Raw genomic sequence first — 27,340 nt, forward strand, 5'->3', positions numbered from 1 at the left:
CAACTCTTGTACTTTAGGGTACACAAAAAGTAGTTGTTAGGGTCGGGTTCAGCTTTGGTTTCTTCTTCACTCTTGTTATATATACATATACATATATAGAAGTCACTTCAGTTGGACATTTATAAGGTAGAAACTAAAAGAGTTCAGTAGCTGCAGCACCGGTGCTCCATTGGTTACAAGCATGGATTATGAGTACGGATGCTGGGGTTCAAGCTCCAGCTGAGGTAACTTTTTTTTTGCTTTCTTAGGTTTTTTGTCAATGTTTTATTTTAGTGCACGTGACTACCAGCATGTTCATAATTGCATGCTAACTTGGCCCATAGAATTGTGAATTGAACCACTTTGTAGGTCTGCAGCTGTATGGCAACCTAGCTGCAAAAGTCACTATATAACCTGCCATAAAAAAATATTATGCATGGTTTCTGATTGATCTTCTGATTGCCGTAGCAATTAGTATAAGGACAGTAACTGCTATATATGTATGCAGCATCACATCAAGAACATAATATTATTAGCCTCCTGGAGATAAACACTTAAATGGTTCTCATTCTCTCTGTTGCATGCAATGACTGTTCTGTTAGAGTGTTTGACTGTCCTATTAGAGAGTCTTAGTCGATCTTTTAAAAATATTTTCCTGGTTTGATATTAACCCCAATCTCACTGCAGACCTGCACGGACTTTACTATTTTCAATGTCCAGACATTCACTAGTTATACTGACTCAACACCAACTTCATTATCATCAGAGCTTTGTCTTCTAATTGAGTTTCCAATATTAAATCATCATATCACATTTTATTCAAAATCAGACGATGAGACACATTATATAGTAATAGTACCAAATTCAATGACTGAAGCTCAGCTAAACTGCTTTGCCATGCCTTGGTACTAGTTGGCACATGACAGCACGTGTCCTATAAAACTCAAACCCACAATGAAAAGCACTGTAGTGTATTTTTCTACTCATAGTAGTATTATTAATTACCGGTAAAGGCACTTCCTGTATACCGGGTCAACACTTGTTGTCAGGAATCATTTCACCATCCAAAATAGCTATAGGTTAGCTTTTGACTTTGTGGCTGTTATAGCAGAAGTTATACTTATGGTGGCAGAATTTGCCGATTATGCTACATTATGCCAGCATAAATTAATTATGCTTTTCATCCCCTATTATGCCAAATATTATGCCAGCATAATCTACGCAAGCCTAATTGTCAGTACAACAATATTTATGCATTTAGGCTGCCACTGAGCTAAATTTAACAGGGGGTTTCTGTCGAAACCCCAAAAATCCATCTAGATCCTCCATTGAGGTGGCCACTAAACAACATTAAAATCCTCTACAGTTGCTTGTGAAAACTTGCATTTGCAGCAATATCCCATTAGCCTGCTGTATGGGATTTTATTTGCAAATGAAATGTACATGGTCCTTTGTATACGTAGCTAATTCTATATGACGATTTTCTTTAGGCTCTTAACTGAACTACACGAATACTCATCACTGTCACTGATTTCCACAGCTCTGGGTAAAGTATTGTATGGTACTCTGTAGCAAATCTGTTAGCTAGCTAACTAGTTAGATTATACATGCATGATATTGAAAGAGGCAATTCAATTATAACTGCTAGAGTATATTCTATACTATCTTTAATATATTTATTTCTACAATAACTATGTCAATGATACAAGGTATGTGAGAGAGATCATAATTTATAGGTCAGTTCAGTGGCTAAAATTGACCATATACATTTTATGTATATTAGTTTATTTTGTAGTAGTCAGTGTACTGGTTTTTGACAACCTGTAAATTTGGACTGTTTGCCCCAACCCCCTGCATCTACTTCCCAGTGGAAACCCCCTTTGAAAAATCCCTAGCTTGGTGGGAAGATCCCTACTTTGGCATTGAATTGTTATAATATGCCACAGTAGGGAGTTTCTCACCAAGCTATGCTGTAGCTAATACCATAGATATTAGAGCCTATACCATTATTCATCTTGTTTCACAGCATTTTATTGCTTGGATTCCAATTCCATTTTTAAATTGATCATTTTAAAAATATATATACTATCATATACCATATATGTACAAAGTTTCGAGGCATGTATTTATTTGCAAGGATCACTCGTTTTTCACTGAGGCTACTTATTAGAAAGCATAGAGCTAACACTATAGGGTGAAAATTTTGTGGACAGTCAACCAACCACAAAATCTGTAAAAATTATATTCGATTTCAACACAATAAATTCACCTGCAGAAAGAAGGACATAAAATCTGATTATTTTTAAATAGCAATCTGTGCATATTTATACTACATGCGAGGCACATGTGCGTGCATATATCACCTAGTTACATGTGGCAAATTCATTCCCTTCATCAGAGGAATTTTACAATATTTGACAAGTACAGCTACCAACAGGTCTTGAGTACCTTTAATTAGCAATTACGTAACTACCACATATATTATACACTTTTTGAGTATCTCTATGCACACTTACTGAAAAATCTAGTGGTACAGCATTGCTAAATAAACATAATAGAAACAGCAACAAATACAGTAATGTCAGAACACAAGCAACAGCTGTATCTGTGTCTCAATATAAAATGCCTACACCTATGTGATTATAGAAAAATCTAAACATTAGAAATATATTATTATAATAGCACTTTACCTCAAAGTCTAACTCTCTCTTCTATAAATAAAAATAAACAATAAAGATTAAAAGAGTGAAAATTAAATATGTATGCAATTCAGTGCTGTGCTCTACAAGGAAGTGCCCATTTAATGAAACAACTACTATCACTGGAATGTGATGTAAACAGTTCCTGGTAGCCAACTCCAATACTCATCAGTACAGTACAAGGAACACTGTCAAGTTGTCTTGTATAATACATACTGTTTGGTATGGTTTGTTTGTCTTTAGTAATGACACCGCAACTTGACAAGAATCCCTGGGCATTCATCTTTCCTCTTAGTGCAACAAGGAAGTCTACTTTTGAACAATGAGTACCAGGTAGTCTAGCAAGGCTGTATTGTCCTACTGTGACATTCTCAATGGTAATCATGAAAACATTTCCACTGTTGTCACCAATGTAAACAACATGGTCAGTAGGAAGTAGTACAGTTGCTATAGAATGGGAAGAAATACAAATCTGATATGACAAGTTTAGAATTAAGAGAAACATCTCAACTATAAACACATTTTTAAAAAGAATAATTATGTATAATCTTTTGTGAAATCTTTCAATCTGAATATTGTCTGTAACACTCTCATGTGTGCAGAGTAGACTATGATAACAGGTTACTAACTGACAAAGCTGCTACAGCAGTACATTTAATTTAACAAGTACACAGAAAAATTTGGAATTTTCAGAGTAGGGACCATAACATATCGATAAAAAGTACTGAAACAAGCTGGAGTATTGCACGATATTAAATCACAGTAAAACAATAAGAAGTGATATACCACTTTAGCGTGGGCGTTCAAAGGTGCCGCTTGGTGTTTAACTCACATATTGCCCCGGGAAATATCATGGGAAAGTGGTTTGCCAATGACTTTGATACCCAGCCAGTTCAAAGAATCGATGCACTTTGACTCGTTATATTGAGCGACATAGAGCTTTGTATTGTGGGACTTGTTTTTGTAGTGGTTGCTAAGCTTAGTACATTTGCTAAGATAGACTAGTTGCATTGGTTGTTACTAAAGGACATTTGCTAAGATAGACTAGTTGGTTGTTACTAAAGGATAATGAAGGCACAAAATAATTGTTTGGGCGATTCTGGATGCGTATTTCTACCCACCACATATCAGCCTTTGAACAGACCACGGAACAGCAAAGCTACTACTGCTACTTTGAAATAGGTTAGTAACTTACAGTCCTAAATACTTAACTTAATAAAATAACTTACTTACTGTTCCAATAGCGAAGTTAGTTGGCTTAACTTAATATATACAAAAATGATAACAATATAAACTCCATCCCACAATCGCAAGTTTTCTAACATTGCGTGTTGACGCATAGTAACGTATTAATGACGTATTAAAGTATGGACAACGTTTTGATGGCTATTAGCCCACGCTATTAAAACCACGATTGATCTTCAGATGCTACTGTATAAAACAAATGGGATGAGTTCTCGTTAGTTCTTAGGTGAGTGCGCCCAAAGTGATATATGTCACTTATACCACGGCTGCTTAGGATTTTGCTGAGATATACACCCGCAGCCCTTGGGTCTGCGGCCCTCAGGCTTTGGGTGTATATATCAGCAAAATCCCTTGCAGCCATGGTATAACTATTACTTATATCCCTACTGTGCATTTCCATTATGGTATCTTGAGCACAGTAGGGATATAACACTTCTTATTGTTAATATCGTGCAATACTCCAGCTTGTTTCAGTACTTTTTATCGATGTGTTATGGTCCCTACTCTGAAAATTCCAAATTTTTCTGTGTACTTGTTTAACTTTTTTTGTAAATAATTATTATGACTGGTGAATCCATACATATTGCATCTGAAATGGCACCGCGCACCCCAATTATCATCTGAAAAGTAGGCTTGAGTCTATTAAGCTCCAAAATTTGCCTATTATGCTTTTTGGCATTTCCCCAATTTTCTACCTATTATGCTTGTTTTTATGCTTTTCAAAAATGCATTATGCTTTTAGTTTGTGCATTTTTTTTCTAAATAAGAGAAATTCCTCATACGATAGAACATGAATGAAAAGTGTCACTTCAACTTCAACATACAAAAATTAGCATTAGCTTGAAATTGGGATGTGCTCCAGAGTTTGTATGCATTTTAGAGCAAGGGATCTGGGGGAAAATCTATAGTCCTTTAGAAGCTATAGACATTTTATTGTCTAATATCTTTGTAGTTTTGTATGCAAATAATTATTGATAAAAATAATATGATAGATCTTCTGAGTTTTAGCAATTGGTATTCAAAGGACAGCAACTGCTCAGTGTAATATTATGCAACTTGCATTTGCACCACCATGCCAAGAACATATTAGCTTCCTGGGGTAAACACTTGATGGTTCTCATTCTCTCTGTTGCATGCGATGACTGTTCTATTAGAGAATCTCGATCTTTTCGAAATACTTTCCTGGTTTGATATTAACCTCAGCCTCACTGCAGACCTGCAGATACTTCGCTATTTTCAATGTCCAGACATTCACGAGCTATAATGACTCATCACTAACCTTATTATCATCAGAGTTTCTGTTGTAGCTATTGTCTTCCACTCAAACTTTCAATAAGGCCAATGAAACTTGATTACCAGTTTCTCATTCAGATTTTTGAAAATTAGATGCGGACAGGCGGTTATTATTCATTATTTTCCAAAAGCACAACACACATCCCAAACATGAAGATTTCTGCCAAAAAATCAGTGAGATCTACATTAATTACTCTTGCATTAAATAGCTAAAGTACGTTACTAGAATATTCAGCTATTTCTGTAACTCCTAAACAAGTGATTTTTCCATTAGAGTATAGCTGATTGCTCTATTAGAATAAAAGTGACTGCTCTATTAGAGTATTTCAATGTGAAATACCAATAATGAAATTCCATGCGGGTGTACCAAAAGCATGCAGGCGATGACGCGAAACTACTAATCAAGTTTCATTGGCCTAATCATAGTCATCATATTCAAAATCAGACGATGAGACACATTAGATATAGCTATAAACTGCTTTGCCATGTCTTGGTACTAGTTGGCACATGACTATAAAACTCAAACCCACAATGAAAAGCACTGACTGGTTCCATCAAGTGTAAATTTGTGAGTGAGAAGACTGTAGTGCATTTAGCTACTACTTGTTGTCAGGAATCGTTTCACCATTCAAAACAGGTTAGCCCTTGACTTTGTGACTGTTATACTAGAAGTTATAGTTATGGTGGTGGAAATTTGCCCATTATGCTCCTGATTATGCTCCATTATGCCAGCATTATGCTTTATGCTTTTCATCCCCTATTATGCCAAAAATTATGCCAGCATAATCGACGCAAGCCTACTGAAAAGTGAAGTATCCATTACGCTTCCTTGTCAGCTATGTTCAACGCGTTACGCAGCATTTCGAATCAAGAACTGTTCAAAAAGCACCTCTGCAATCCACGTATACTTAAAGAAATGGTGCCGCGTGCCCCCGTTATATCAATTATCATATGAAAAGTTAAGTATTCATTATGCAACCTGTTACGCAGCATTTCAAATCGAGAACTGTTTGAAAAGCACCTCTGCTATCAAAATAGCCACTATGACTAATACGGACAATTTTCATTACAAAGGGAAGCCATCACATGCTATCGCCAAATCGACACTTTTCGCTGTCAGTAAAGATGAATGGGACACAAAGGAAGACACTGGTTAGTCCATGAAGAATGCATTGTACGTACTGCGGTATGCCAAAAGGCACCTGTCGGACCGAAGCAACACTGAACAGTGAAAAATTCAAGCCCGTAGCATTAGCCATTATCGAGTTACGCTTGTCTGAAGGCATCAGTCAGTTACTTACTCAGTCAGTAGAAAATTCCATTAAATAAATAATTTTAAAGTTCCGTAGCAACTTGTTGAAAGTGTTTCGGGCTGATCTGAAAGCTTGTTTGGGTTTAGTTTCACCTAACCAATACTGCCTCATCGTCATCAGGGGAAATTGAGGCTGTTTTTAGGTGATATTATTTCGTGGGCCACTCCTACTCCTTTGTGGTCCCTACTATACAGTACTATCATACTGTATGATAGTTATGCCCTTTTGGTCTGATTATCAAATGGTACAGTAGTACTGTTTAAGTAGGGATTGCCCCACAAAATTCATGCACCACCCAAAATTTCACTTTTGAAAACCATCCTAGACCAAAATCATCTTGCACAACCAAAATCACCTTTATGGAATAGCACTAGTCCATGTAAGTTATAGTTAAAGCACCACTGCGTGTGTGTATGGAAAATATAGCATGAGGGGACGTGCCGAGAGGCTAATACAGCAGGAGGCAAAGCCAAGTGCTGTATTTGCCTTGAGACACCCCCAAAAGTGCTGTATTTTTCATACACACAAGCATAGGCAGTGCTTTAACTGTTACATTGTACTTCCTGGTCGTCTGGCTCGAAGCGATTTTCTGTAGTACTCAAACCGCTGCAACTTTTGGTGATCAGGATATCACTACGTGTTTAACTAATCTATTTCTAGTCGTAGAACGAACTAATAGGATTAGTTTGGCTAATTTTAGTGATTTACAATGTCACGCATGTGATCAATTGTGCAGTCTTAGTGGAGTCGTATGTACAAAGCTTCGTGATCAGATGATCAGAAAGTGTTTATACAATCTATTCCTAGCCGTAGACCGAACTCGTAGGATTAGTTTGGCTGGTTTTGGCGATGTACAGCGTGTTGTTTACGTAACATTCTGTAAATAAATTCTCCGCATAACTGTACTGTATTTGCCCAAGTGTGCTGTATTTGCCCAATTAAGCGCATAACTGTACTGTATTTGCCCAATTAGCTGCATAACTGTACTGTATGACTCATACAGTACAGTTATGCAGCTGATTAGTATAGTATGGACAATACGATATGCGGCATCACTTTGATTCTCCCACGCAAAGTACAATATATAACAAAACACTTGCAGGTGGCCAGATATAGATTTTTTGTAAAAATCACCAAAACTCAAATTTTAGGTTAACTGCCTGACCACAGTCACAAGGCTAGAGGCCAAACGAAGCAGTGCACAGCCACCATTTTGTGCCACAATAACAAACTCACCAGTGGGATGTGCCTTTTGGAGTGTAGACCCTCTGTGCCTTGTCTTTTCTTTTATCTTCAATCAGGCTGCTTGTCTTCTTCATCCTACGAAACCATATTGAGGCAATAATTCTGTATCAACACTTTCTTTTAGCAGCATATTTAGATGTCACAGAATTATTTCAGAGCTGGAATTCAGAAGCACTTCAGTCCCAGCGCTACTTTTAGAGGCATACTAGCTAGATATCTGCAACTTCGCGATTGGGATCCCATTCGCGATAGGTTCACGACCACATGCACCCATCAAATAAAGATCTAGGTGGACTACAGTACGGAGACTACACCTCTGAACAATCTAGCTATTTACTTATTAGTAAATAAGATGACTTAGACTATGGTACGCATAGTATGCTTTGAAGTTTGGTCATTAATGAGGTATTTAAAATCCAATAGATATCTGCGGGTAGGTATCTAAACTGGTTAATACCCGTGACGAAATTTTTTTTGTCACATGCGTCACGTGTTTAGCTGGATTCCAGTCACAACAGCCATCAGAAATCATCACTAGAGTGTGAAGAAAACATCGCTGGATAATAGAGATGATTGTATTCATCTAAGAAGCCTACCAGTGAGTTGTCTTAATACTAATTCGATCAGGAAGCCGCTATTATTGGCAGTGACCAGAGTCGTACGAGCCATAGTCTAAATTGGTTATCGCACAAATCAAGGTATCTTCACTATTTAGAGACCTGAGGAATGGCACAATAATCACCGAGGGCGAATTATTGGTCTAGCTAGCTGCACACCCTCGAAATACTCTAATACAACAGCCTTGTATGATATTCTAATAGAGCAGTCACAAGTTACCCTGTAGTACAACAAAAGTAAACAAACTAGTATTTTTTTAAATGTTTATTTAAAAATGAAGTAGGGATCTATATGCGATCTATATGCAATAAAAAGTAGTGAAACAAGAGATGAATGATGGTATTACAGCATAGCTCGGTGGGAATGTCCTTACTTTGACACATTAGCTATAACAATTATTTTGTTCAATGCCAAAGTAGGGAGGGACTTCCCACTGAACTATGCTGTAATACCATCATTCATCTCTTGTTTCACTACTTTTTATTGCATAGATCCCTACCTCATTTTTAAATTAATATTTTTATAAGTACTAGTAAAACATTTAGGCAAGAGATGGATGATGGTATTACAGCATAGCTCGGTGGGAAAGTCCCTACTTTGGCACATTAGCTATATTAATTATCTTGTTCAATGCCAAAGTAGGGACTTCCCACCGAGCTATACTGTACTACCATCATTCTTCTCTTGTTTCACTACTTTTTATTGCATAGATCCCTACTTCATTTTTAAATTAATATTTTTTTTAGAATACTAGTAAAGCATTTAGGCTTATACAGTATAGTCACAAGCAATCATTCAAATTCTGTCGAGAAAGCCAAAAAAAACCAGCAATAGAAAAGGAATTACAAGGTGGGAAAAGTCAACTAATGCAGATTCCAAGGCTTTAGTACAATCCCTCAATTCATTATTCCAACAGGTAACCATTACATGCTCATTAACTTGTGATTTTAAGAAAGATGCTGCAGGTACTGGAATACAAAATTAATGAGTATAACAATCCAGATGTGATTAGCATGAGTTTGATTGTGTGTATCTAAAAGTCAGGTCTGATCACAAATTATACAACAGATGCACACAAAACAAACTGTTGGCACCACTTAATTCTTACCAGGACTACTCAGTGAAGGTTTGATGATGGTATACAATTTGGGGTCTACATCAACACTCCAACAAGATATTGCTAACCCTCCATCATGTAGAGCATACATGACTGATGATTTGTGGTCTTGATTTGGTGAACATTTCAACTGAACAATACTAGTATCATATGGTAGGTCAGTACAATATTCCTTTATCTCTACCACCTTCACAGTCTCTGTTTCTCCACTTGTACTAACTGGAGGCTTCACTATTTGAATAACACCAATGTCATAACTACACCATAGTTGAGAATGACCATTGGAAACACTACATGTTTCTATTGTGTTCAGTTTAAAGGTCTGCCAAGATACTGTTATTGTAGTGGAGCTGTGGAAATATTTTATAGCAAGGACATCATCCAATAAAACCTTCTTGCCCCAGAGAAAAACTATCAAGCCATTAGCATATGCAGTAGCAATTATACCAGTGGAATGATCGACTACCAACATTGTGACAGGTTTATTACAAGATTCTTGCAACACAATTTCTTTAACTATAGAGTGAGTTTTCAAATTGCACACTGCAAGAACTCCATTATCATAAACCATCCAAATATGTTCATCATATTTACACATTGCCTTGACACAGCTCTTCAGTGTTATGCCCTGTAATACAATGACAAATCAAATAGTAGTCATGTACTACAAGGTACTGCAAACAATTGTTTCTTTGTCAAAAACTAAGAACCTACATATTAATTATATTCATCCCTGCCTTTACATTTTGAGATCAATACAGGAAAAATAGCTGGTGCAAATGATTTCTATATAGCATTTTTAATACAGGCCTTTTCAATTAATGTCCTCTGTTCTGTAATTATTTGGTCGCAAGCCGTAGATAACATCACTACTCTAGACTTTGCACCCAATACTTCACAACATTATAATTGCAACGATAATGTAGAGAAGAGTCTAGGATATGGCAATGGAGCAACTAGCAATGTACTTACAGTTTCACAAAGTTTTGGACGTGTCAGCTTTGGATGCAGATCTCTTTTCTGACATTCAGTTGCATTCCCAACCAGAGAGTTTTGTTCTACAAATCCATAGGACATCAAGCTATATGAACCTCCTTTAAATCCTGCAATCCAAATTGATTTTTTGGTAACATCATCACTTTCTGTCTGTTCAATTACTAGCACAGCAGATAATGATGTTAGCTCAATCTGATAAGTATTTTTTAATTCAGTACAGCTGGGGTACTTGAAATAATCTTCTATCATTTGAGCAGTTGGTCGTTGTGTACATTCCTGTGCCCAGCAACTTTGTACACACTCTATTAATGGAAGTGGATAATTTGGATCCTATGTTATACAAACACGTAGTAATGATGTGAAAAAAATTGAAAAGTTACAGTATTCACCTCTGGTAAAAACTTGGGCCTTTTTCCAGCAATAATGTCAACATTGAACTCCAAAAACATGCCCTCTGGTGGCAGTGTCCTTAGAGTCATAAGTCTGAACATTGTAATCCCCATTGAGAACAAATCAACCTATATAATTATAGAAAACAAAAATATCTGTCTTATGCTGTATTGTAATTCAGGTATACACACACATACAAATCATGTATATGTTCAATAATACAAATACACAAAAAAATTAGAATTTTCAACTAGAGTAGGGACCATAGTACATCAATAAATAGTACTGAAACAAGCTGGAGTAGTGTATGATATTAAATCACAGTAAAACAATAAGAAGTGTTATATCCCTACTGTGCTCAAGATACCATAACGGAAATGCACAGTAGGGATATAACATTTTACTGTGATTTAATATCATGCACTACTTGTTTCAGTACTTTTTATCGATGTGCTATATATGGTCCCTACTCTAGTTTAAAATTCTGTGCACTTGTTTGTTAACTTTTTTGTAAATAATTATTATGAATGGTGAACCCACGTATACCGCATCAAAAGAAAGAATTAGCACCACACCCCAGCTATACCAATAATAATATTGTCTGAAAAGTGAAGTATCCATTATGCTTTGTTGTCAGGTACGTATGTTCAACCCATTACACAGCAGTATGAATCAACAACTGTTTGAAAAGCACCTCTGCAATCAAAGTACCCACTATGAAAAATATGGACGATTTCTGTACAAAGGGAAGCCATCACATGTTACTGCCAAATTGACACTTTTCGCTATCAGCAAAGATGAATGGGACACAAAGGAGAACACTGGTAAGTCCATGAAGAATGTATTGTACATACTGTGGTGGTATGCCAAAAGGCACCTCTCAGGCAGAAGCAACGTCGGACAGTGAAAAAATCAAGCCTGTAGCCTTAGCCATTATCAAATTACATTTGTCTGAAGGCATCAGTCAGTCAGTCAGTCGGTTACTCAATCAGTAGAAAATTCCGTTAAATATATTTTTAATTCCGTAGCAACTTGCTGAAAGCATTTCGGGTTGATATGAAAGCTTGTTTGGGCTTAGTTTCACCTAACCAATACTACCTCATCATCGTCAGGAAAAATTGAGGCTGGTTTTTTTGTGGGCTACGCCTACTCCTTTGTGGTCCCTACTATACAGTACTATTGTATTATGTATAGAAATTATCAATCCTTTATACTGTTACACTGGTCAGAATGGCACTCCCAACTAAAAATGGATCAAAAGACTACAAAATACCTAAAGAACATAGTACACAACTACAAAAAAAGAATTTAAAAGGTTAGCAGTATATAGCTATTTCCTCCATCACCTCATAATCAGAAGGATTGGGGTCCCATCATCAAAGCCCAACCCATTACACTACTTCACCCTGGTTCCTCTCAACTATAAACTTGCAGCTGACACTTTAGTAATTAAGAACTATTCTTGAACATAACATACATTTTCAGAATAGCACTTTTGCTATTTGTTAGCCAAACAAGAAGACAAGTAGCCAGCTAACAACCATGGCTTTTATAATAGTTGCCCCTGGATAGTGGATGTGGCTCAAATAATAGTTTCCCCTACCCACATTGCAATCTTTACCTACAGTTATAAGAGCCACAGCTTGCATTTGATATCATAGAACAAGTTTGAAGAAAAAACAGACAAAATAGTTACTATGAAGCAGGCGTCTTCAAGAAATAGCAATGTTGACAAGAGCCAAGTGGCTATCAATGTATGGTTAAATGAAGTCAATCATTTGAAGATCTTTGTAAATGCTATAAACTTACTTTTAACTATGTACACAAGCCAATAGTAGCCACCTTCACACTGTAGCCACATGCTATTTGTTGCAGAAAGGTATATTAGCTGCAGCTACAATAACTGGTATTTATAGAAGTAGGTATGTATTTATATTTACAGGTAACTAATCTCTAATATTCTTTAATTTTCTTATTTGATTAGCAAACAGTGGTATCAAGACAAGTGTCACGTGGCCAAGAACACTGGCATGCCGCACAGTGAGTATATTTACAGCAAGAAAATGTGATTTTCACCCATGCATAGTTCCCTCAAAATGGAACTATTTTTGTACGTACTGCAAACTCCCTCCAACTTCAGCACCCCACATACCAAATTCAAACAAGATTGGCTACCACAATCGTGAGATATGAACCTTCACTATGTATTCACATTTAGAGGGCTCGGGGTAGGGGGAGAGCATAGAAACCAGGCACACATCCACAGCCAGCTGAAGGCCGGCTGTGGGCACACACCTGGTTAACTGAAATTGATTCGTAAAAGTGTGTGCATGGGTGTGTGTGTTGTGTGTGTATGTGTTGTGTATGTATGTGTCAATGGCGGATCCAGGATGGGGCATTTGGGGCAAATGCCCCCCCTTCAAGAAATTGCATACAAGATCGAGATACTCTAATAGAGCAGTCAATTACTCTAATAAAGCAGTCACAATGTTCATGAGGCAGTGTAGCTTACCTATGAAGCTATAAATAGGATTTTATTTTACATAACAGACGTGATATATTTGGTAAAGGATAACTAGCTATTATTGTTGTGACCTTTTTTTTTTTCTTTTTTGGTCTTTAACTGTTTTTCAGCAAGGTGCAAAAAACAGTTGAAGACCAAACTCTGGATCCAAACTTTGGATCCGCCCGTGTGTGTTTTGTGTGTGTGTGTGTGTTGTGTTGTGTGTGTGTATGTGTTGTGTGTGTGTGTGTGTGTATGTGTTGTGTGTGTGTGTGTGTGTTTTGTGTGTGTGCGTGTGTGTGTGTGTTTTGTGTGTGTGTGTGTGTTGTGTTGTGTGTGTATGTGTTGTGTGTGTGTGTGTGTTTTGTGTGTGTGCGTGTGTGTGTGTGTTTTGTGTGTGTGCGTGTGTGTGAGTGTTGTGCGCGCGCGCGTGTGTGTGTGTGTGTGTGTGTGTGTGTGTGTGTGTGTGTGTGTGTGTGTGTGTGTGTGTGTGTGTGTGTGTGTGTGTGTGTGTGTGTGTGTGTGTGTGTGTGTGTGTGTGTGTGTGTGTGTGTACCTATCTACCTATGTTTGTCCCACGTGAGCAAAATTGTTAAATAGTAAAAGCAGCTTGTACGTACGTAAGAAGTAAAAGCGAAATGAAGTCTGTGTTAAACTTCAACACAAGTAAACTTTGTTCTGGGGTGGTTTCTTTTTCGCAGTCCGCGGCAACTCTCCTAGACTTTGTGAAGTACCTCTTACAGGCATTTAACAACTGGAAAACAATGGTGCAGGCCTTGTAGATTAGAATAGCCTATCACCATTAACAATTAATACCACCTTTACATCATCCAAATAATTTACCAAAAGAAATAATTGAATGCTATACCCTAGATGAGTTCGTGTATCACCTAAGTTTCTATGATCATGTATGACTATAGCGGCTGGACCAAATATTTAGATTAACAATCATATAATTTTACAATGTATTGTGTCTATTATTTGGAGTTGTACGGTTGCACCCTTCTGTGGTGTATCAGCCATGTAGCTGTCTTACACAGTAATTAAATCCAAATCCCTTTGAATTGAAAGGGTGCATGTCCCTTATGTACATGAACAAAAATGAAGAGCAGTTTTGAGGTTTAGTCGAGAGAAAAAACATGACAGTCAAACTATAAAACAGTTCGAACAGTTAGTATAATTTTCCAACAGTTGGAAACTCTGTCCACATTTTCCAATATTGGTATCATTTTCCAACAATTGGAATTATTTTCCAACAGTTGGAAATACCTTCAACAATTAACAATTAAATTATTTTCCAATAGTTTTAGAAGATACTTCTGTGCGTAACATGTTGTTAAAAGTGGTTTGTTTAACAATCGCTTCCTTAGCAGTGCATAGCAACGTAATTGAAGAATTATGAAAATTTCATGAATTACAAAATCTGAAATTACCATAAATTACTTATGCATTATTGTAAAACCCAAAACCTATTGGCTAAAATAATAACACAGTAATACATAGTTGGTAGCTGCATGGTACTTGGATTTTAAAAGTGGCACAATATCAATTTGTTTATGTGCATACTTGAGCCACTGCTATCATAGCTGTTCATTTCACTTAATTTCTACTTTATAAATGACAAGTTCTACCCAATAGAAAAAGTATATAATTTCATAGAACATTCTATGTTTCTTCTATTAGAAATCCTGGAAAAATGTGCACTCTATTAGAAAAGTAGTCAAACTCTCTGCAATACAACACTATTATAAATTATCTAGTATTAAATCAGAACCGATATTATAACCATTTTGTTATTGATCACTAATTGACATTGGTGGAACACTATACAATTGTGACCCACTAGTGCCAATTGTCATCATTATGTTCTATGCTAGCAAAACTTGTGCTGGAAGTTGTATTCTAGCATAAAAAGTACAGGAATTGCTTTGTGAAAAGTTGAGCAGCTGCAACTTATCATGTTTGCATGAAATATTGAGATACTCTAATAGAATAGTCACTGCAAAATAAAAATCCTAATGTAACTATAATAATATTATGCACTACAGATAGTAACATGATTGCTTACTTTTATTTTATTGTGTATTTACACATGAGTACATACCTTGACAGTAAGAGGCTTAGCTCCTATGTATTCAAGAACTTCTGGAGCAGCATATGTTGGAGTGGATGACTTGCGTTGAAAACCACTTGGACCAACAAGAGCTGAAATCCCCAGATCAGCTAATTTTACTAGTACACCGCCACCGTCACTGTAACAAGATTCACAATTCAAAGATGTCTCCTTTGAGAAGCAAAAGTGACCAGCTTGAGGATATTTGAATACCAGGATATTTGCTGGTTTAATATCAAAATGAACAATGCTCTTCTCAGTGTGTAGGTAAGAAAGTGCAGAAGACACCTATATAATGTAAAAGAAATTTATTAATGCAACAGCTGCATACACACAATCACACACAAATACACAAAAAAGTACATAGACATAAAAATCCACAGGCACACACAGACAGGCGCACTCATGCACATTACACAGATAGCACGTGTGCACACACAAGCACACACACACACACATGGTAAACTAAATTTAGGTGTTTTGTACTGCAAGTTTGTCCTACTGATAAAATCATGAACAAACATACTACCAACATACAAGTTCTGTATCTAAGTACCTGGAAAACAGTCTTAGCCATTGTATCTGGGCAAATCCACAAATCTGCTTGTATATACTCATCAATGATTTGATTCAGGTTGCCTTTTGGTGCCCACTCAAGTATTATTGAGAAGGACACAACACACAATCCAAGAAATTGTACAATATTAGGATGATCCACTGTTGACAATTTGTTAATCTCAACACGCATATCAGCATACATTCTGGCAAGTTCTTGGACAGAGTGATCCTCCAATTTACCATCAACAATTACAAAACATTTTAAAGCAGCATCTTTACCATGATCCTATCACATGGACATACGTAGTTAAGTACCTTTATTTTTGTGAAAAAATTCATTATTTTCATACAATTTACATGAATGACTGGTCCATTAGAGTATCTCGATCATGTGCAAAAAAAATTGAAATTAAGAAAATTTTGCATAAATGTTGCGTAAAAATCATGTAAAACGGCCAAGTACAGTACAATATTACACTGCATATAAGATAAAGTCAATACATAATGAAATAATTGTTGATTTGAATGAACAATTAGTTCACAGCTAAACAGAATTGACCATTTTACATATCATGGGGGGATTTAGCAGTTTTTAATAGCATATAACTCATCACTGTTTTGTTCAGTGTGCTCTTTTCATAAATCCAATAAATTCAATCTTTAGGCTTGCACCAATTATGTTGGCATAATTTGAACACAATAGGTTAGCAAAGCATCAAGCATTACGCCAGTAAATATAATAGGGACAATTTTGAAAAAGTGCACACTGTATTTCATATCACAAAAACATGCAATATCAACTATTTCTTGCCTGATTATTTTCACATTAGATCGAGGTACTCTAATAGAGCAGTCAGTTATTCTAACACAAATAATATATTAATGCACACCAATATACAGTCAACTCTCAAGAACTTGATTTTGAAAGCACAATAGGCTTGGTTTTGAGCACTGCTCAAAAATAAACTGTTTTATACCTGGGTCACACCTACCTGTCTCCATCATGTGTTTTAGTCACCCAATTATTGGTATGTGACCATCATCCACCTATTAATATTCAGACTGTTTTCACTTTACTTTTCATATAAAATCAACTATTTATACCCATGCCTTACACGCTTGTTTCATATAATAGTAAATTTTGGAAAATACAGTAGATTCCAATATTGCTATCCTCTAAACACAATAATCTAGAGTTCCTTGGATACATATACATGAAATTGACAAGGAGAAAACATCCTGACTGCCTGGCAGACTCCTGTAAGCGTTCGAGCGTTAATTGGATGGCTGCAGGTTCGAGGGTGCCTAGGTCCAGTCATGGATTTTTTCTCCTTTCTCCACCTTTTCAAACACACTTTCTGTAACAACTTTAAACGGGCTATAGGACCAGGTGTCCTACAGACCTTTAGCACTTCTGCTGTAAAGCCTTAATAAAAAATAATACTACGTATGTGTAGGTCTATGAACAGCACTGAAGTTTGCACAAGACTTACAGGAGCTAGCTTCATTTTGTACACTGCTCCAAATGCACCCTTCTCAACTGGCTTATCCACTGTTTTTGCACAAATCTTCTTTGCAATAACATCTTCAAACATCTATGAGCATTGTGAATATACAAATGTAATAATACCATATCTATACCGCAGTAAAGATCAGCCCATCATAATTTTCTAAATGCAATGCACTATACTTGCACATAACAAAGCTTACTATATACTCTGTTAGTGAGATTGTAATTGTCCAAATGCAGCAAAGTTATTGCTTGTAATGTGTTAGAGTTATTAGCAAAATAGGAACATCATTTAATTATTTTACACAGTGCTAAACAGAGAGTACTGATTAATATCTTTTAAAAAAATCAACACCATTACCTGCACGCAACAAGTTAATAATTAATGTGGGAATTGTAGAATGATGCCACATATGTCCCAGATACTACACATCACAAACCTTCTCTCAGTTGCAAACACAATGAATTACTTTCCTGGTCAAAAGAAAGGCCTGCATTAGAATTTTCTTGCGAACATGATGAAAGGCGTCACACTTGATTGTACCCTTATCAAATGACAATCATAGGGTTATGAGGAATGACCGTTGATGAAGTTTAGAAAACAATTCAATGAAATTTGAAATATGTAACAGTTAAACTAATAACTACATACTTACGTACTAGAGCAACGATGTTCTGAAATGAATTTATCCTAATTTTTGCTCTATAGTTGGTTCACATTCACTTGGTCCCCTGTCAAAATCAAAGAGGAGAACATCTGTTAATGGTTTTGTACTGGAACAAGTATGGTTTTATGCTGTAGAATTGTTTGTGCAACTGAATTATCCACACCAAATGTAAGGGATATTTTTAAAGCTTCTAAAGCCTAATTCTTCTTGCACTAATCAAAACAGTTCCAGTGTTTAAATGGTTTTACAGAACCACTAAATGTTTGGGAAGCTGGCCCAAGTAACAGGAGTTATTAATGAAATAAGGGACAAGGTGAATATGAACTGACTATAGGATGTTTCGGGTATTACTTAACACTTAAAATTGTGTTGGTATTACTGCAAGTGCATAAAATATAGTTTGTTAAGAAGAATTAAGATGATACTTGTGATACTAAAATTACAACATACCAAGTCTGGAGTAAGATACACCAGTTTAATTTCATTATGACTAGGACAGAAGACTGTACCACACTCCTGTACTTTCAAAATGCAAAACTGAATGTCAAAACCATATGAATTTGCTCTAGGAGCTGCAGCATTCCTATTAACATGAATTGACCTGATGGACTGTTGGATCCAGCCATGTAAAGTGTTAGCTCTTACACGTTGGTCAGTTATAGTGATGACATTGTCATTGTCAGAATCTGGTACTTGTTTGTCACCATAGCAATATGGACAAATTGCTAACTGACAAAAATAAGAATCAGAATAAATTCCTTGTTCAGAGCATCCATCAAACATTTCTGTGCACAGCTCATTAAGAATGTCTAAAACATGAGAAAAAACTTGAGGACCTAAGTTAAGGGAAGAATGAGTGTTACCATTTTCTTCAATACTTGAATGAACCAAATAGTCAGGAACATTTACTTCCAGTCCATCATTTTTAGCTCCCTTTCTGTCTTTCCATTCATCTTCATATTGAAACAGCGTTGTTGAAATCTTGTCCACGGTAATGGAAAGGGGTTCTCTTTGATGATCATCTGTACCCGATTTGTATAGCCCATTGACACAAAGCAGGACATTATTATTTCCAAAAGTAAGAGTAATTCCGTTACTCCAATACAACCATCTACATTGGTTATTGCAGACCACCGCATCACCTGAATTGTTTAGTTTATCAATCTTCATTCCAGGAATGCAGTTGTTTAAAATAATACGATAGAAGCTCTCTGCAGAGGCTATAAATCGAGGAATAAGTTTTCGCCAAAAGGTTTCTGGCACATGATATGCAAGGAACAGCCTTCGGTAGCACATACCAGTTGGATGAAGATTAATGCATTTGTGTGTTGATTTTACACAATCAGCAACTGGTAATACTGTAGTCCCATCCATGCATTGCTTCTCCTTAATATAGCATGAAATTGTAGCGCGGGGAAAATTGCAATTTACACTGGAGTACAGTTTATTTTTTGGGTTGGTCTTCAAGGCAGATGGTAACAAAAATGTATGTGAGTCCAATGATACTGCAATTTCAAATTTACACAATAGTCTATAAATTGCTTCAAAATATTTTGTGGGTACCCCACAATCATCTAAAACCTGCTGAACCTGGTACAAGTTCACCTTGCCATCATCACTAATGGCTACAAAAATAACAAAACAGTAAAAATGTACAAAAATTACAATGCCCTAAACACTGGACGGGATCATTAACAACATTTGGTTGTAATTAGAGACTGTACTTTACATTAAACATTAAATGAACACATTAAACTCAGAGACAGTTATATAAGTTGTCCAGGTATACATATCAGACAATAACTTGGAATTGTGTTATACAATGCCATTTACAAATGGTCTGATGGCATATAAATACACAAACACTACAGTCCTACTAAAAATGTGTATTCGTGGCCATCAACATGACCACACAATCCTTGGGGTTCTTTCATTGATCTCATAGGTGGCTCCAGGAATTTTGGTGGCTGGTTTCCAGAATCCAGAATTCCTGTTGCATGCACCCTCACAGTATGCAAGCATGCTAAATCTAGGGGGTCTGAGTGGTATACTCCCTGAGGAAACCTTTGAAAATTATGTAGTCTAAAATTTAATCCAGTAGTAGTTTTCATCAAAGTCTTTACAAGTTGATATTCTCTTAGAATCATTTTCTCATCATCTGTGAAGAACTTACTAACATATAGGCTGCTTGTGCTTGCTTCTGCTAAGACAGTATCAGAGATGATGTAGCAGGCCAAACAGCAATTGAGGGGCTTTGGCAATGAAATTTGTACATTAATTAAAGTTAGACAATTCATATTGTACAACATACATGAATGTGAGTGCCATTATGGAGGGTCTGGGGATATGCTCCAAGAAATATTTCAATTTTAAACATGACAGAACTATTTTCATTCTGTTGATACAAGTAAGTTTAACAGCTACATACAGATTTTTAAAAATTACATGTGACTGTTTTATTAGGGTAGCTAACTGCTCTATTAGAGTATCTTGGTTGGGTGAGAGGAGGGCCTGCTCCTCCTCCCCCTCCTTCCCATTTTCACTGCATATGTGTAGTATTATTAGAAACTAGTATACATAATAACTCAATGAACAAAATAATTAAAGGTGGCTTGCTAGGTGCTAATTTTATAGTTGAAATACCCTGGAGCTGCCCCCAAAGCTTACTGGGAATGATCTTTTGTTTTGTATATCATGTACATATAAATACCTACTGCATGGGAACAAGTGAGTATATGGTTGAGTCATGTGACATACTAATGCGTGTAATGCCTAAGTTTTACTTTCAGGCTAATAGCCTGTGGCTGGTACTACTGCAGTATAATCAATCACCCAAGCCAGTTAAGGCAAATTGTCCACACCATGCCGGGTGACCAATACCACAGCCAGTAAGAGTCCACCCACTAGATTCATTTTATAAACAAGGTATATATGGCTAATATACACCTGGTGGCTCGTTTGAAGTTTCTGGAGATCATGTTTAGACTACAAAAACTTTGATACTGAAATTTGATGGCTGAAATCCTGTAGTGCCATGTTCATGTCCTATAGACTAGTATAGAGACCACACTCTGAGGCAATATGAAACACAGCAATTATGTGCCTGTAACATTGGCAATGCATGGGCATTTATACAGATAGTAACAGCATTACTAAATTACAGAGAGGTTTAATGAGCTCTTTTGTACTAATTAGTACTACATTTCTTGTTTACAAGCAGCTGTCAAGGTACAACATTGAGTTGTACGTAGTCCAATTAGTTATACTTCAAAACATATAACATGGCAAAATATGCACCTGTAACATTGGCAACATGTGGGCATTTAAATGGATAGCAACAGCGACACTGAATTAGAGGCAGGTGTAGAGTACTTGTATCAACTAATTGACTATACATTTCTGGTTAACAGACAGCTGTCAACTCAAGGTGTACAATAACAAGTTGTAGTCTAAATAAGTTAGACATCAAGAACTATGGGTCCTACACGATTTAGAAAACCCTCAGGCCCTTAGGTGCTACAGCCCAGGACTTCCAAGTTTTCTAAATCCTGTAGAATCCTGGTACTTGATGTCAAACTATTATATACAAGTTTGCTATAATTTGTAATGTACACAAACCAATTAAGAGTCACTTACTATCAATTTTACAACTGGCAAGTAATGGAGATGTGCACACTCTGCAGAGCAGACCATACAACCAGTGTGGATCAATGAAGTAGCAGTCAGTTAGACCAGGATAATCAAAATACAAAATAGTGCCTAAAAAGGGGGTGAAAGTTGTAAAAATGTTAAACAACACATTTTCTGAATTATAAAATTTAATTTCAAATTGCTTACCATTTTGCTTCATGTACTTAACAGCAACAGCAAGGTCTCGTTCATCTCTGAAAATACTTTTAGCATCTTGTTTCTTCAATGAAACCATTCTAAATAAACATTTGCCACTTATATACATACGTAAGAACTGTCACATAACCGCAAAAACCAGGGGAAATAACTAGTTACAGTACTGTTAGAAAACACAAGCACATCTCTGTAGATCACTAGAATGTCACTGGCCATGGACTATAACATGAAATTTAAGATAAATATAACCCTGTATATTGTCTAACCCTGTATATTAAGTCAATACGTGTCTCAAATTAATTGTTGTAAAGAATTTTGAGTTACTCGAAATTACTGAGGCTGTCTACTGGGCTTACCATGTGGCTTTGTTTTTGCCAGTAAGTCTATAGGGTGACAAGTATGTTATATGGTTCTATAGATTTCTATAGATAAAAATACATATAAAATTAGTATTTGCAATCTCTAATTTGATCCTGCCATTTGAAACACCACTAAAAACTGTTACATGGTATGCATACTTACTTGGGGTTACGTCTACATATAAACTGCAACAAAATCATTGTACTTACTCCATTATTTGTTCCCATGACTGTATTGGTGGATCATCACCTTGGTGTTGTCTGATCTGTACCACCTTCTTTGATATCAATTGTTGTAGCTTGAAATAAGCAATTGGCACTTTTATTTCTTTAAGCATCTTGTAAAATTTCTTAAAGCCTAAAAAATTTAAATATAAATTATATCAATACATGCATACATATCAAGACACACGGTAGTGTGTCGTGCGGCCCAAGAAGCCGGCGCGTAATACCCGTGAGTATACTGACAGGAAGAAAGAAAACGCAATTTTCGAACCTCCGTAGCTCTGTGCTGCCTTGATGAAACAAGACGGTTTTTGCTGTGGACACTCCCTCCACCTTCAGCACTCCACATTCCAACTTTGAGCGAAATCGCTTCAAGCGTTCCCGAGATATGCGACTTCAAAAATTGGCTTAGTTTCTTCGTTTTTTTCTTCTTATTCTTCTTCCTCTTTTCGCACACTTACAAAAACTGCTATAAAACGCGAACTCTATATCCGATTGCCTTGCAATTTGGCACACAGAAGGGGGGTATAAAGGCGCATCTCTGTACCAATGTTGGCTAGGATATGATAAACAAGAAAAGAGTTATGATCGATTATTCACGAAAAATAACACCAATATGTTGTCACGCCTACAGGGTAAACCGCGTATGGGAAGAAGCTGAAAATCGGAGGGTGAATAGGTTAACTATTGAACCTCAAACCTTTTGTGGTTTGAAAGAAATCGAGCTAAAAACCAGGAAGATACAACGAAAAAACCAACAGTGTGTAACAATTATGCAATCGAGATTAGCTAATAAAAACGACTACTTGCCACTCCTACCAGATAAACCGCTAGGGCGAATGCTTTGAAAATCGCTGTATAGAAGGAGTAATCATCTTAGAAAGGCTCTTCAATGGTGTAGAAGTATCAGACTTAAAGCCACTGAGTTATAACACGAAATCCAACTTGGTGCAGCAAATGCGAGATCGAGATACTCTAATAGAGCAGTCATCCTAATAGAGCAGTCACCCTGAAGAGAATTCAAGAGATCAGCTAGAAACAAGTAACCTGTATAGAGATCAGCTAGAAACAAGTCACCCTGTAGAGAGATCAGCTACAAACAATTCACCTTGTAGAGAGATCAGCTAGAAAAATTTACCTTGTAGGGAGTTCATGCAACTATGGAAAGGGATAGTTCATGATCAGCTAGAAGAAATCACCTTGTAGAGTTCAGCTACAAAGAAACTACCATGTAGAGAGTTTAGCTGCAAACAAATCACCTGTAGAGAGTTCAACTACAAACAAACCGCCCTGTAGAGAGATCAATAGAAGAAGTTACCTTGTAGAGAGTTCAGCTACAAAGAAACCATCATGTAGAGAGTTTAGCTGCAAACAAATCACCTGTAGAGAGTTCAGCTACAAACAAATCTCCCTGTAGAGAGATCAGCCAGAAGAAGTTTCCTTGTAGAGAGTTCAGCTACAAACAAATCACCCTGTAGAGAGATCAGCTAGAAGAAGTCACCTTGCAGAGAGTTCAGTTACAAAGAAACCATCATGTAGAAAGTTCAGCTACAAACTAGTGACCTTGTAGAGACATCAGCTAAAAGAAGTTACCTTATAGAGAGTTCAGCTACAGAGAAACTATCATGTAGAGAGTTCAGCTGCAAACAAATCACATGTCAAGAGTTCAGCTACAAGCAAATCTCCCTGTAGAGAGATCAGCTAGACGAAGTTTCCTTGTAGAGAGTTCAGCTACAAACAAATCACCCTGTAGAAAGATCAGCTAGAAGAAATTACCTTGTAGAGAGTTCAGCTACAAAGAAACCATCATGTAGAGAGTTCAGCTGCAAACATAACTCCTGTAGAGAGTTCAGCTACAAACAAATCTCTCTGTAGAGAGATCAGCTAGAAGAAGTTTCCTTGTAGAGAGTTCAGCTACAAACAAATCACCCTCTAGAAAGATCAGCTAGAAGAAGTCACCTTGTAGAGAGTTCAGTTACAAAGAAACCACCATATAGAGAGTTCAGCTACAAACTAGTGACCTTGTAGAGACATCAGTTACCTTGTAGAGAGTTCAGTTACAAAGAAACCATCATGTAGAGAGTTCAGCTGCAAACAAATCACCTGTAGAGAGTTCAGCTACAAACAAATCTCCCTGTAGAGAGATCAGTTAGAAGAAGTATCCTTGTAGAGGGTTCAGCTACAAACAAATCACCCTGTAGAAAGATCAGCTAGAAGGAGTCACCTTGTAGAGAGTTCAGTTACAAAGAAATCATCATATAGAGAGTTCAGCTACAAACTAGTGACCTTGTAGAGACATCAGCTAAAAGAAATTACCTTGTAGAGAGTTCAGCTACAAAGAACCATCATGTAGAGAGTTCAGCTGCAAAGAAATCACCTGTAGAGAGTTCAGCTATAAACAAATCACCCTGTATAGAGATCAACTAGAAGAAATTACCTTTTAGAGAGTTCAGTTACAAAGAAACCACCATGTAGAGAGTTCAGCTTCAAAGAAATCACCCTGTAGAAAATTCAGCCACAAACAAATTGCTCTGTAGAAAGATCAGTTAGAAGAAGTTACCTTGTAGAGAGTTCAGCTACAAAGAAACCATTCTGTAAAGAGCTCAGCTGCAAACAAATCACCTGTACAGAATTCAGCTACAAACAAATCACCCTGTGGAGAGATCAGCTAGAAGAGGTTACCTTGTAGATAGTTCAGCTACAAACAAATCACCCTGTAGAGAGATCAGCTAGAAGAAGTTACCTTGTAGATTGTTCAGCTACTAACAATTCACCCTGTAGAGAGGGCAGCAAGAAGTAAGTCACCTTGTAGAGTGTTCAGTTACAAAGAAACCACCATGGAGAGGTCTGTAATAAATATATGTATTATATATATAATTTGTACATTTACTGATAAAATCAGATATTTAAAGTAGATCTGCTTCATCTTTTCTTCTTCCTGTGGTAAAGAAAAAAAAGACAGGTTAAAAAAGTCCCAAAGCCGGCCTATGGTATACAAATACAAAAAGAAATGAAATCTAATCCAAAACAGCCAAGCTGTAAAAAAAACAGTGCGGCTCTCAAAAAGGCTATGGTGAAAAAAGATGTGAAATCCAAGGTGGCGGCCAAGAAATGGCTGTGATGGTAGGTTAATGGTAAAAATTTTAATAACGGCAATTTAGGTGATTTTTTTGCCAAGACCAAGCGGCACAAAAATTCACCTGAATTGTCGTTATTAAAATTTTTACCATTAACCTACCATCACAGCCATTTCTTGGCCGCCACCTTGGATTTCACATCTTTTTTCACCATAGCCTTTTTGAGGGCCGCACTGTTTTTTTACAGCTTGGCTGTTTTGGATTAGATATATTTTTCAGGAAGGTATTTGAATGCCATGTAGCACTGCTATGGAAGACATTGGAGGAATATCAAATTATATATCCCTCCCAGGCGGGAGCATATTTTATAGTTGTAACATGGGCACTCGTGATTTGCCTGATATGTATGCCCAAAGCCCGAGGGCTGTAGGCATACATATTAGGAAAATCACGAGTGCCCATGTTACAGCTAATATGTAATACTTTTCTTCAGGCTGATAGCCTTGATACCAATATGAGTGTAACCACTGGATTCGTTTTATATGCGTGCCTGAAAGATTCAGTTATGGTTAGGCAGCAAGTAACGTTGTAGCTACAATTGTTATAATAAACGGACGAATCCTACCGATATCACAGAAAAGTCAAGCAGGGAATATTTCAGGGAATTTACAAGTGTTTTAATGCTTTCGCATTGTTTAAAGACTAATCACAATGTATATTAAAGACCTAAAGGGGTAAGCTTCATTACAGAGTGGTTAACTTGTGTCATCTGTAATGTGGGCATGTCCGCATTCAAAAACATGCTGAAACACTTGTGAATGCACTGTAAGACTAGTTCTCACAGTAAAATTTCCCAACTTGTAGAACAGCAAGGATATTGAAACACCTTCATTTGAGTGCTTCTTGTGGCAACACTTCAATTTGTAGCAATCATCACGTGAGTATATATTAATTTCCCACAATCGATTTCGGTCTGAGCTTGTATAAAACAAACAAACTACCTCATCCACATCAAGGCCATGCTTGCGTTGATGAAAGTGGCTTGCTCTTTTAGAAGTGTAACCACTTTCCCGCGATACATATTTCGATGTACACTGGTGTACATTTAGATGTCTCCCTGTGAAGAGGTATACATAGCAAATGTATCCGTTGATCTGAGGTGTCAAAGCGTTACATATATACACTACCTCCTCCATTTCTCATTAATGCACTAGGCATTCATCAGATTTCTTTGATGAAACTTCGTCATCTCCTCTGCTATAAAATAGTGACACTTTACAGGATTGATTGTGGGTTTAGTTTTGTAAATAATGTAAAACCAGAGTTAAGGTGTGAACTTGGAAAGGAAGATAGGGAATTGTTTTAGTGAATGATGAAGGTCGCAGGTTAGTTTATATTTTCATTGATAATAGACAACTGGTGTAATGTCATGCATAGCAAAGGTTGTGGTGCTTAATCGATTTAGCTATTAGTTTGGTGAACATTTACATTCACGACTTTTTATGCATGGCTAGTAAAGTAAGTACTTTGGTGCACTTAAAACATCATTATGAGCTTGTGTTTTGACTTTCTGTGTTTAATTTCAC

General features: G+C 36.7%; 1 protein-coding gene across 1 annotated transcript in view; it reads right to left on the minus strand.

The window, feature by feature from the left end:
- Window positions 1–2,504: 2,504 nt before the first annotated feature.
- The window catches only part of LOC136265513 (leucine-rich repeat serine/threonine-protein kinase 1-like), a 37,809-nt gene continuing 12,973 nt past the window's right edge, over window positions 2,505–27,340 (minus strand). Inside the window, exons 12-22 of the mRNA XM_066060384.1 lie at window positions 22,663–22,810; window positions 22,085–22,173; window positions 21,884–22,006; window positions 18,698–19,872; window positions 17,563–17,664; window positions 16,068–16,355; window positions 15,503–15,799; window positions 10,895–11,023; window positions 10,482–10,835; window positions 9,501–10,137; window positions 2,505–3,125 (exon numbers count right to left, since the gene is read on the minus strand). Of these exons, the coding sequence (XP_065916456.1) occupies window positions 2,749–3,125; window positions 9,501–10,137; window positions 10,482–10,835; window positions 10,895–11,023; window positions 15,503–15,799; window positions 16,068–16,355; window positions 17,563–17,664; window positions 18,698–19,872; window positions 21,884–22,006; window positions 22,085–22,173; window positions 22,663–22,810 (3,719 nt within the window). The 3' untranslated portion in view covers window positions 2,505–2,748. The remainder of the gene's footprint in view (window positions 3,126–9,500; window positions 10,138–10,481; window positions 10,836–10,894; window positions 11,024–15,502; window positions 15,800–16,067; window positions 16,356–17,562; window positions 17,665–18,697; window positions 19,873–21,883; window positions 22,007–22,084; window positions 22,174–22,662; window positions 22,811–27,340) is intronic.

This window comes from Dysidea avara, chromosome 9, assembly GCF_963678975.1.
Source record: "Dysidea avara chromosome 9, odDysAvar1.4, whole genome shotgun sequence".
Classification (NCBI taxonomy): domain Eukaryota; kingdom Metazoa; phylum Porifera; class Demospongiae; order Dictyoceratida; family Dysideidae; genus Dysidea; species Dysidea avara.